This window comes from Etheostoma spectabile, chromosome 11, assembly GCF_008692095.1.
Source record: "Etheostoma spectabile isolate EspeVRDwgs_2016 chromosome 11, UIUC_Espe_1.0, whole genome shotgun sequence".
NCBI lineage: Eukaryota > Metazoa > Chordata > Actinopteri > Perciformes > Percidae > Etheostoma > Etheostoma spectabile.
In genome coordinates, this window is record NC_045743.1 from 9,053,468 (window position 1) to 9,065,981 (window position 12,514).

A 12,514-nucleotide genomic window follows, 5' to 3' on the forward strand; every position below is an offset into this window, starting at 1 on the left:
TTAAAGCACTTTAAATTCCCACCTGACAGCAACGATTCATCCATCAACAATTCACTTTTGTACTGTTCAATTACTTGTTCAGCTAAAGACTTTAAACGTCTGAATGTCTGAATGTGTGCACGAGCACTACAACACCAACAATTGCAGGCAGAAGCGAGATAGGAGAAAAACACCAATCTAATTCCTACCACTTAATCTACATTGGAATTCTGTTTCTTTTATCAGTTTGTTTGGCTCTGAAAGTTAATTCCATGAATTCATTAGTGTCAGGACATTAAGCAGAGGTTGCTGCTATTAGCAGGGCTGTGCTGGCGGGATGCTGAACGGCAGACCACTTTGTCACAGAAGTCAACTTTCTGGCTGCACAAGTGCAGACACTGGTGATGGACACGTGCACGCGCATGCACGCACACGCACACGCATGCACGCGCACGCACACGCACACCCACACACAGGGCTGAAAAGGCTTCACAAACAGCCTGCAAAGCTTGATAACATTGTCCAGCCTCCCAACATTAAACTCTGCTGGCTTTGTTCAGGGAGATTATTTCTGATATATCTGCTATCACATAATCCATTGACACATATTACAGACTTGCAATCCAAAAAAGTAGCCAATGAACACCATTGCAATTACACTTGTAAAAGTAGAAAAAAAACTAATATCACTACAATGTGTGTTGGTTGTTTAAGGGGTAATATGCCTTGACTCTGTCCAGACCAGTCAATAACTCAAGTGACACAAAAAACAACAACAGACCTTTACCACAGGTTTGTTTGTTTTTTCAATGAATCCTTTTCGGTTAATGCATTTCAATACAAACCTAAAAGAAAAATATAAACTGGAAACCATGCGCACATAAATAATTCCCCAGACAAAATGAATTTCATTTTCTCACGTTTCAGCCGCACACACCTCTGCGTGGTATATATTAAGGTTGTATATTCTGAGCAACCATTACGAGCCACCCCTGACATTATTATCTTTGCACAGAGAAGGAAATGATAAGTTCAGATAGAACTGATAACTCAGGTGAATTAGCTTGTTCCTCTGTGGCAGATTTACACAAATGAAAGTCAATGAACAGGAAGACGAGAGGGTTGATAGAATCTGGCTCTAAAACATAAATTTCAATTACTTTTATGTTTACATGCACATTACCGCGTCCTGACAATTTACTAAAGCTAATGTTAAGCTCTTCTTAAAAAAACGTTATCTCAATGTACATTTTATCATTTCATTGTGGACAATATATATATATATATATATATATATATATATATATTAATAATAAATTCTAAAAATCATAATCAGCCATAGTTCATCAGAATAGGTCGTTTGACAGGTTGAGAGGAGTCACTTACTGGCTGATGAAATGGCAAAAACTTCTGCACCACTGCTCTGGATTTCGTAATGTAGGGGAGGGATTTCTGAAAATAATCACACATACAAAAGTCAGCATAGTATGGAAATCGACTTCATTAAATGCATACAAATGACATCATGATCATAGCTGAAAACGAAAGACTTGTCTCCTGAATAAGCTGACAAAGGATTGCTGGCAAGCAGAGTGTGACCGTCAGACTCCTGTGAGAGTTTTTGGTCCGAGGACAAGCTGGTCGGGGTCCAGGTCTGTGGCAGCCACAGAAAAATTGACAAATGATAACAGCTCCTCCACTGTCTGGCAGCAAGCATCTGCCAGTGGGAGCCAAAAGTTATGGGAGCTAGTTATACCTCTGTCAGCAGCATTTATGGAGGCCATCTATAATGAGGCTAACACTTTTCAAGTGCGCACGATGACAAGAGGCAGGTCTGTATGAGGAGCCAAGGCTGGACGGGCCTGAGTACAGTCATCTTCACAGGGAGCCACAGGTCTGACAGCTGGAGGCTGAGCCTTTTGTCACTGTCAGACAAACAGTGTCAGACCTGGTCGAGACATTTATGAACTGCATTAGTTCACACGTGTTGTTTCACAAAGCTGACAGACAGGTAGAATATGAAATCCTTTGTGTAAAAGGAAAAAAATGCATGAATTTGGTGGATTTTGTTTATCACAAACAAACCAGAGGTAGATGCAGCTACACATTAAACGACAACATACTTAACATCTTTTTTTCAATTTTTTTGGAGAGGAGGAGAGAAGGTTGGGGTGCAAAAGCTGTCATTTTCCGCCGCACTAAGTTAGTAGAGTCTTTGATAAGGATTCAGACAGGCAATCCTTTCCAAAGTGCAGATCAAAGCCAGTAACTGACTGCTTCAATGCAACCTCTAATATGAGCCTGAAGACACATTCTCGCCTTGATGTTGTAGCATACTGCTTATACATTAGAAAGTCAATATAGCAGCACACTACTGATAACACTGTCAAGTGCCCTCATTGTGCTTAGCAAATTCAGGCAGTTTTTTTTTTTCTTTCAGCATTTGTGAGAGTGCTGGCTCATATTGTAAACACAAATGGCTTATTCAAATCTAGGTCCAGGCAGAGCGTGTACTGTCAGACGTTACTCAGTGTGGATTGAGGCAAAATCACAGAGGTGTCAGCAGCACTTGACAGCTGTAACTAAGCCATGAAGGAAGACAAAAATCAGGCCAATGCAATATTTGAATATGTCATATGTAGAATTTATAACTCTTCCCCTTCTCATATGTAGCAAAACAGTATTTTTCATTCAAGAAATTCTTTAGAGTGACACTTAAACTTTCACTGCTCCACTTTATTTTATATTGTTAGTGCTCACTTACTTGGAATATGTCCAAAGGCTCTCTATTTTCACATAGAATCATTATCGAGACATACTGTAAATATCTCTTTCTTTGCCAGATCTCCACAGTCTTCAAAATCCACTATACAAGACAACATAAAGGTTATTCAATTACCAAAACAAGGCAGCAATGTTGAGTTGTTTCTTTTTAGTTATAAAGGAAAATCACCGAATATTGTAAATCTATCTTAAAATGACCTTGTGAATAACTGGTGAACAATGTATTTCTTTGGTTGTTGGCCTGTTTTCAGCAAAAAGAGAGAATTAGTCTCTTAAAGCAGAAACAAGGCTTAAGAGAGAATGACTACTAGGGTCCAAAATAAAGACTTATTCAGCGAATGGCTCACCCGCTTAAAATTTCAGCTCATCTATCACCGTAGCGAGAGCAACAGCCCTTCTTTGCGCATGCATGCATGAACACACAGAACTACAGCTACATTTATCATGTCTCTGGCGGCCACATCGCCAAACGCTGCCATCCTAGACACCACACAGAGCAGTAAAATAACATTATCAAAGACGGAGATATTTAAGCCTTTAATCATGATTGTAAATATTATCCAACCAGCCAATGATCTTTTGTCAAGGGTCAAGACTGCGAAAGTGTCTGATAATGTGAAATCTGTGACATTAAGGTGTATGGTGTTTTGAATGGCTTGTAAGGTGTAAATCTATCCAAACATAGTTTTGTATACATGAAACGGCAATTTAGACAATTAAAGGCATGCTTGTTCTTTAAAGATAGCAGAAGTTATCAACTGTAATCACTCAGAAGTAAAACATTTTCACCGTTGTTTATGAATATTTGTTTTGCCCAAAGACTCTCAAAAAAAGCAAATGGCACTGAACTGCAATCATTAGCCATGCTAGCACCAAGGCGAAAGGTTTGGCATTGTCAGTTAGTTGGTCCACCAGTTAGACTAGGCTCCTAGTATTGTTGATGAATAAAAGATTTGTGAACAACAATTTTGCCTGGACAGGATTTAAAAATACATGTCAAGCAAATGAAAACAAATCTGCAATTTATAATATATATATAATATATATATATATATATATATATATATATATATACTTTTTTTTCACCCCTAGAAAAGGTTTTATTCTGTGTCAGAAACACCAGAAACTGCACTGATATCCCTCACCCTTGGCTGTTCTGCTCCACAGATTTTAACTCAGGCCTTTTTTTTTTAAAGAGCTGTCTCTTACAGGCACACTGGTCTGGGTTTCTCTCCCTGAGCCTCATGATTTGATTAGCCTTTGTTGCTTTTGACAAGCCATCATTTACCTCTGTCTTTCATCTCGCTTGTTCTGGTCTCCGCTCAGACAGATACACATACTTTTAAATATGTGGCTAATATCTACAGGGATCTGGCCGAATAAACACAACCTTCGGATGTCTTTGCCAATTGCCTCTAACCTTTACAACGTATTTTACATACACTTTGGTTTGACATTACATGGACACTCTTACCGCATATCAAATATCACAGAGCATTGTTGTCTTGAGTATCCATAATTAATTTTGCAGTTGATGATTTAACAACTTTATCCTCTGACATGTTCAGTTGCCTTTATTCATGGTCACCGTAGACATCACATATCTGTCACACACATTGTAACACACTCAGTTGCTATTAATCATAAAGAACAAATTCATAAAAGTCTTGAATTTATCTATATATAAACTGAAGCTACAAAAAAATATCAGAATGATCTACCTGGGATTTAAACATGTGCATGCATCGGTAGTATGTCACAGCTCATCAAGTATCATATATTTCGGAAGCACAAACAGACCACGCATCAAGGTGACCCTAATTCACGGAGCTCATCTGACAGATATCACAGCTTCTCTAATCGTTCATAGCCGGCTGGGATGAGAAGCATTTCCACCTGTGCAGGTTTCCCTTAGCACAGCCACATCTGTGAGATAATGGCTATCTGCTGCTAGCCCCTGTAGTCAAGTGTTTATTTTGTCATCACCAGGAGCCATTCAATCTTTAGCTTGACAAGGGAAAAATCTTTCAGTGGTATTCTCAGAAAAAAGTAATCATGGACAGGTGTAAATGTACAATGACAGAGAGCTGACCACACGCTGCTTGGACATTCAAGAAAATGTATAGCATGATTCAAAACTGGGGTGAATTTTTCTCATATATGGAATATAATATTGTATTATATGTTATATATTTGTTGTTTACTGTCTAGATGTGTTTAGAGAGGAGGGATGATAAAGTGGATGATACACACAAGATTAACAACATGACAGTGAACCCTTTAGAGCCTGAAAACGCATTACTGTGTGCAACTGTAAAATATCAGAATGATGAAAATGCTTATTACATGTTCTAGTGCTCATATGGTTTCATAAAACATGCTTTGCCCAAGGACAATACTTCTCTGGTAATGGTTTGTTGCGTATTAAATAGAGAAAAAACAATCTGGAACTTTACAATGATCAAAACCGGTGAAGATGAATCCCTCTGATTTCATCATGTATCACTCTCACCGCCACTAAAAGCCCAAAGGTGAAATACATTTTCCTATTTAGAAAGTAATTCATACAGGAGTCATAATTTACAACACGTTTTACTCATGATATTGTCTGCCGAGCAGCAGTGATGGGAAAATATATTTGAGATAAATTACATGTTAACAGAATAATGTTGTGGTTCAACACATTTGCTGTCATATACTGTGTACCACAACTACAAAGCCCAAGGTCCCAATTCATATCAAAAGGGCAAACTATCTATTTTGATTCAAACAGAGAGAGAGGACCATCAGTTAAAAGATATATGTCAAATTCTATCAACATCCTAGTTATCCCCAAAGTCAGAGTAATGTGCTCTGCAGTAATGAAATAGGATTGGACATTAACATGGGAAATGCATATGCCCCCTCTTATTATGGCTGCTGTTTGATAAGAAAGCATGCTTGCTACTTGACAGAAACCACTTATCCAGTTTCAGGTTGCATTTTTAAAATGTACCCAAACCTACAACCCAGTTACAGCACATCCACTCCTCCAAAAAGGTGACGTGTTATAAGGTGCAGATCTGAGAAAAACCTAATTCTGAATTAGTAGCATCCATTTTACTGAGTCGCTCTTGTAATTATTTTAAATTCTGGATGAATTTATGCTGCGTTAGCGCCATAATTCCTGCCACACAAGTCACCCATGTTCCTCCCCTGGCTTGCCAGGGAGGAGATAACATTGTGACGGGGAGGAGGTGACAGCCTCATCTCAATGTGAATGGAGCTAATCACCAATGCAAATTGCAATCAGAAGGGCATATCTCTACCTAACTGAGAGATAATTGCACAATTGTGCTGATAACAAAAGGTCAACCGCGTGTAGCCACTAAGCTCTCAAATGATCATCAGACACACACTGTCTCCAGCAGTGAATATTTTTACAGATTGAATCACTGCATTAATTTTAAGGCCAAACACTACTACATCTGATTATTTAGCAGATGCTGTCTTTCAGATAGGAAAAATTAAAATGCAATAGCAGCAAGAAACATTGATAAACCACAAATATCCAGTTTTCGGTTTCTAAATTTCAAGTTCAATTGTCAAGAAAGACACTGTTATTTTTTTCTTTTCATCACCTCTAGTACCAAATTTAGCTTGCCATTGTCCTCCTGACATAATGGAAAGCTGTTTTTGAGCACGCTTGTGTGGGCAGCCTCCAGCTGTGTGGTAGGAGCGCCCTCTAGTGGACTCACCGAGGGATTTTGAAGAGTGCTTTAACTGGATGCATCTCAGCCAGCGGGGGATCTCCGTCTGCCAGCTCGATGGCTGTGATGCCGAGCGACCACACATCACAGCGGGCATCGTAGGAGTAGTCGTACTGCTGTTCACAGGCTATGACCTGGCAATACAACACAACAGTGAATTCACTACTACCTGACCATTGTGTCAGATTCTTGACATAAAGCACTTTATTAATCTCACCTTAGAGTAATTAAGTAATAATTTGTAGAGAATTATGTTTAAAAGGATCACAAAGCCGAAATTGACTTCCTGTTATAGCAGTCTCTTACTTGCTGCCTAAAATCCGTCTATAAACATCTATAAAAGGTAGGATGGTTCAGCTGCTGGTGGTACGAGCCTCTTTTTTCCACAGTCAGTAATTATAACTGACATTACATTTTACAGCGGAGTTTATTCTAAGCGCCCCTGAGGTCCCTTTCTACCAGCCCAATCACCACAGCTCATTTCTGCCAAAGAGTAAGCCGAGGGGCCACAGCCTCTCAGCTATTAACCTTGAGGCGACCGCAAGAGCTGCACCCGTGGAGGGGAATACACAATGACACAGGGGGAGAGTCACACCGAAATATCTGAGCTTCTCTCCTTCTCTTTTCGTGGCACATACAGTATTATAGAGACTTTGCTCATTTTAAATGTTCAATTAGGCACAAAAACCTGTGTTCTATTTAACTGTTTGCATTGTTATACAGTAGACATCATTAGCATTGGACTCTGACCTCAGGAGCCATCCAAAACGGAGTCCCGACTGATGTGTTCCTCCGCAATCGTGCACTGGTCAGCTGAGCTGAAACACCTAAAAAAATAAAAAATAAAAAAAAAAAATAAAAAAAAAAAGTATATTGTATCACCTCTTATAGTGATTCCAATTTAGATATTAGTATGTTTATCAGTGTGAATTTGCTCAGAATACAAATACAATTTGTGATAGAGACTAAATGTTTGAAATAATCAATAAATCCTTGCATATAATTTAGTGTGGCAACCTGCCAAGCGGCAATAATAATGGGCTATAATCATTTCAAATTATGTAGGACAGATTTTTATCAGCATGAGTCCACTTCATCTCCATGACACAGAGGACATAAACATGCCTAGGGGTGACTCAAAGTCATTTGCCATAACAGCTTTCTTTTAATATGCAAAGGATCAAATAATGCAATTTAAATGAGCAATAATAGCCTTGGGTTAAGGCTACGGTCCATGAAATAAAAAGATGTTATGGTGAGCAAGGGACTAAAGTGTGGGGCACATAAAATGATTTATCCTGTGCTTGTGTTCGCCTTCACAAACAGCGTTGCAGGGATGTGCTGCTGACACTTCCCATAGTTCAGTCAAATACCAAAAATACCTTATTTATCTGACAATGCACTTCAGAGAAAAGATTAAGCTGAGAGACATTTCTCAGACCTTGATACATTTGTCTCTTTCCAGAAGTCCCTGAATTGGCTAAATTGCCTCTTTCAAAGACCATTACCAAAGTCAACCAGTTTGACTCCTCCCTCAGTTGTCAGGAGGATGTTGTTGCCCTTGACGTCACGATGGATAATCCGGTTGTTGTGCAAATGCTGAAGACCCTTTTAAGTTAAAGGACAAAAAACACAAGATGGTCAGCATGAATCATCATCACAATATTAGTAATTTGTCATTAGTATCAATTAGAATATGATGCATCAAAAGGTTAAGCAGTACAAACTATATAAAAGAACTCCCACAGCTGTTCAGAAGTAGGGACATTCATTACCGACTGCCATACTTCCCCTGCTGAAAATTAATGCTCAGCACGTTTTCTGCACGTTTGCATCCCACCTCCTCCCTAACATTAGCAGCTTTGCAGCGGGCCATCTTACCAAGAGGGCACTGTATAAGATGTATGAGATAACCGGCTCCTGCAGACACTGGCCTCGCATGAGCAGGCCTTTGATGAGTTCTGTGACAGAGCCGCCATTGCACAGCTGGGAGGGACACAGAGAAACTCCAGTGACTCGTCCATCACTCAACACTCTAGAGTCTAGATAACGATTCATGGGGAGAGGTAGCCCACACACACAAGAGGAAGCAATGCAGCATCACATGGTAGCATTATAGCATCAACATCCAGTACATGTAGATAGGTTATTGTGACAAACTGAGGCCCTTTTTTTCTTAAGTATTTGATTTAAATTAATAAACCAAGTGTCAAATATTTTGGGGCTCACACAAACAAAAATGCAGTATTTAGACAAGGAAGAGTTTAAGGTACCCAGTGGAGTTGTCCAGTAAACAAATAGTTATGTTTACATTCAAAGTGTCTTCTTCAAGCGGTTTCTCATAAGAGATTTGCAAACTTATTTTTTAAATATAATTTTCATTGACATCCACATACATCGGTCAGCATTCTTTATTTTCCTTCCATTTTCTAGCACATAATTAGATTTTTTTTGCTGCACTGTTGGCCAGTCTTTGAGGAACATGCCAGTTTTATTTAGCACCGATGCAATTGTCTTCTTCTTCCTTATTAAAACTTTCGTGCTCTACATATTTGCAATAATGCACTCTGCAGTTTCAGAAATGGATGGTGTTACCCGCATGCTTGTCAATATACTAGCAGAGCATGAGATATTACATATAAAGTAGCTATATTTCTGTAAGTTGACTTACAACACTTTGTGCAACTGCGTCAATCTCACCCGAGCCTGATGCCATTTTTTGCTGCTATTTCTCACGGCTGCAGGAACGTAACTAGCAAGCTAACAATGTAGAAAGATGACATCCCCATTCTGATTGGTCAATTGTTTTTTGAACCTTGGAAAAAAAACTTCAATGGCACAAAACTATAAGTCAAAAGACCGGCAGTTTCAGAGGTCTGTTTGCAGGCAACCATAGTGCTAGAGGTCAAACTCCACAGGGTACTTTTAAAGACATAGTCTGACATTTTGAGAATTCTGGTTCTTTGCTATTTTGCAAAGAGTTAGCTACATAAGAAGATTGATACCACTTTCATATCTCTAAGTTAAAGTTTACAACCAACTGGTTAGTTAGCTTAGCCCAAAGACTGGAAACAGGGGGAAACAGCTATCCTGGCTCTGAACAAAGGTATATCCAACCATTTTCAGTTTTCAGTTTTTGTGTGGCTTAAGGTCTTTTCAGACCAAGCGCAAAATTCACTTCAATTTTAAAATTCAAAACTATCTATCTCTATGAGCCTGACCACACCAAAACATGCAATTGTAATTTGCAGTGCAGTAGTATTAAGATTTTTTCCTACAAACCTTTTTTTGTGGTTGTAGACATGTTCATTTCTGCAGTAAAGTTTGGCGTTTTAACATGGGGGTCAATGGGAACTGACTTGCTTTTGGAGCCTGCCTCATGTGGTCATTTGAGGAGTGAGAGAGTGGTATCAATCTTCTTATCAAACTCTCAGCAAAAAAAAAAATCAAACAAATGTGATTCCCAAAATACAAAACTATTAGCACTGGTACACTGTTTACACTGAAATTACATGCTATAGTGTGCAAGGATGCAAGGCAAAGATGCATTCTGGGGTAACCAGTAAACTGTGATCTAAGGCACTGATAGAGAGACTAAGAGATAAGAAGAGCTCACCTCAAGGACCAGCCAAAGTTGGCCACCTGATACTTTGTCCGACTTATAGAACATGCCATAAAACTTCACCACATTAGGATGGTTGGACAGGGACCTCAAGATGTTGTATTCTGCCTCAATTTCCTCGTCCACATCCTATAAACAGCAACAGAAAAAAGGCCAAGTTGGAACATAGAATTGACAGAGATTATGCTATGCAAATGAGAAGCACATAACATGGAGGAATGTAATGAGAAATAACATTTATGCCTAAATATTTCAGGTTGGGTTTCATTTGAAACACAGCAGAAGACCCAATAATAGGTTGACTATAATTAGACTCCTACAGATAGGGTCATAAAGTCAGTAACAAAGGAAGGGACGAGCCCGGGTGCTAAACTATTTCTGGTAGTGCTTTTCTATCAAAGTAAATCTCAGAGGAAGGGAGACACAGCAGTCAGAGAGGCAGAATTTCTCTTCCTGTATGTCTGAGTGATAGCGTCAGCAGTCTAATCAGGAAGAGGGATGAGAAAGGAAGCATCTTCATCTTCATGGCCATCAGGGGAGCATCATGGTGGATAGCACTGCCAGGATGGAGATTGTTCCATTGGCACAATCCCAGCCATGTCTCAGACCAAGTCTCACTAGCACAATACGCTGCCAATGCAGAGGCTACAGCAGTCTTATCACACAGACAAATTAACGGACATACAGAAAGGATACAGCCAATGCAGCAGCTACACTTTCTGGTGAGAGTGTGTTAGACTTAACATGACAGGAAATAAATGAAAACGGGAGATGTTGATATATATCACTGGAGCAAGTACAAGTTCAACTGCATCAATATGGAAAGGAGGAAAAAGTACTGGTAACTTACTCTGTTTGAATGGCTCGCATGCTGAGACAAGTCACATAGTTATGAAGAAAAACACAATGGATTTAGTCTTTGCTTTTTTTATTTTGTCACAATATTATGAGTTCTTGCAGTCATGAAAAAAACTGTTAAAATAAATGGTTATGGGGTACTCTAACACGGGGAAGCATACAGTGATGTCAGATTAGTGTTCCAGTTATCTAATTTAGCCAGCAAAGCAGTAAACACTACATTTGTTCTATCAAGTGTTCAATTAAATTAACTACAAAGTAAGAAAGCAGTTTTATTATTATTATTATTATTATTATTATTATTATTGTATGTATATGATAGGTTGGCCTGAGGCATAAAGACAACAGAATACTACACATTAATCAAGGTAAAGGCTCAATTAAAGCAGTTACAGCAGGTTAGTAAATGCAACAACAAAAAAAAGGTGACTTTGCACTAACCACAAAGGTGTCCCAAAATCTTATGTTTCCCTGTTGCCTTATACCAGTGGCAGACTTACTAATTTTACACATGCGGTCATGTCACATGCAGGCCAAAACTAGTTATGAAGCTAAATGCAGGAGATCCAACAAAGAGGCACAAGCATAACAAAAATGCACCCTAACTTAAATCAGTGGTTTCCAACCCGGGGATCAGGACTCACAAAAGAGGTCACACAATAAATCCAATTGTTCCCCACACAATTAAGAGATAGTAAAGCAGGAAACAGGACTAAGAGTCTCCTGCCATGCAAATGATGTTGTACTTATGCACAGCAGTGCTTTGAACTTTCTTTTAACATTTTTTCCATTACAAAGTTAGCATGCTAATGTTTAGTTGGTATAATGGTTACCATGTTCACCGTCTTAGTTTAGCATGTTAGCATGTTAACATTTACTAATTAGCAATAAACACAAATCACAGCTAAGGCTGATACTGATTCTGTGACTAGACAAAAAATCAGGGGTCATCAAAGTCATTAGGATTCATTATCTGAGCCTTATTGATACTTGTACTAAATTCCATCCATGGAGCCAAACCACTAGCATGGCTTAAAAATATTGCTTCACAAAATTATATTTATTTTTGTGTTTTTACAAATATTTTTTCCCCAATATTTTCTTTTTTTCTTTTAATTCCAAAAAAAAGGTTTTTATTTGGGTTTTGGCTTAAATTAAAAAAAAATAAAAGGGGGAGGAAAAATTTTTTCATTGTTTTGGTCTTTAAAACCCCTACACCCTTAAAGATGGGGCCCAAGGGATCATGTTTTCCTTTTAGGGGGGTTTTAAGCCAAAAAAGGGGTTTGGGAAAAAAAGAGGGCATTAATGAATGAGTTTCTGGATGCTTCATAACCCCCCTATGTAATAACCCTTTGCTGGTTCTTTCCTCAACCATTTTTCAGTTCTCCTCCCCCAACCCGTAATTTTAAACAGCTATTAAATCTGCAAGGGGTGGTTTTTTTAGGTTAGGGAATTTCGGGCCCGCAAATTTTCAAAGCAGTTCAATCCCAAAAAAACTTTTTTTTTTAGGGGGAACTTTAAA

The 12,514-nt window shown here is 38.7% G+C and overlaps 1 protein-coding gene across 1 annotated transcript in view; it reads right to left on the minus strand.

The window, feature by feature from the left end:
* myo3b (myosin IIIB) overlaps positions 1-11,020 on the minus strand; it is a gene marked incomplete at its 5' end in the record, with an annotated part of 54,172 nt that extends 43,152 nt beyond the window's left edge. Inside the window, 7 exons of the mRNA XM_032530333.1 lie at positions 1,366-1,431; positions 6,501-6,646; positions 7,263-7,339; positions 8,021-8,120; positions 8,394-8,498; positions 10,129-10,263; positions 10,985-11,020. Of these exons, the coding sequence (XP_032386224.1) occupies positions 1,366-1,431; positions 6,501-6,646; positions 7,263-7,339; positions 8,021-8,120; positions 8,394-8,498; positions 10,129-10,263; positions 10,985-11,020 (665 nt within the window). The remainder of the gene's footprint in view (positions 1-1,365; positions 1,432-6,500; positions 6,647-7,262; positions 7,340-8,020; positions 8,121-8,393; positions 8,499-10,128; positions 10,264-10,984) is intronic.
* Positions 11,021-12,514: the final 1,494 nt, after the last annotated feature.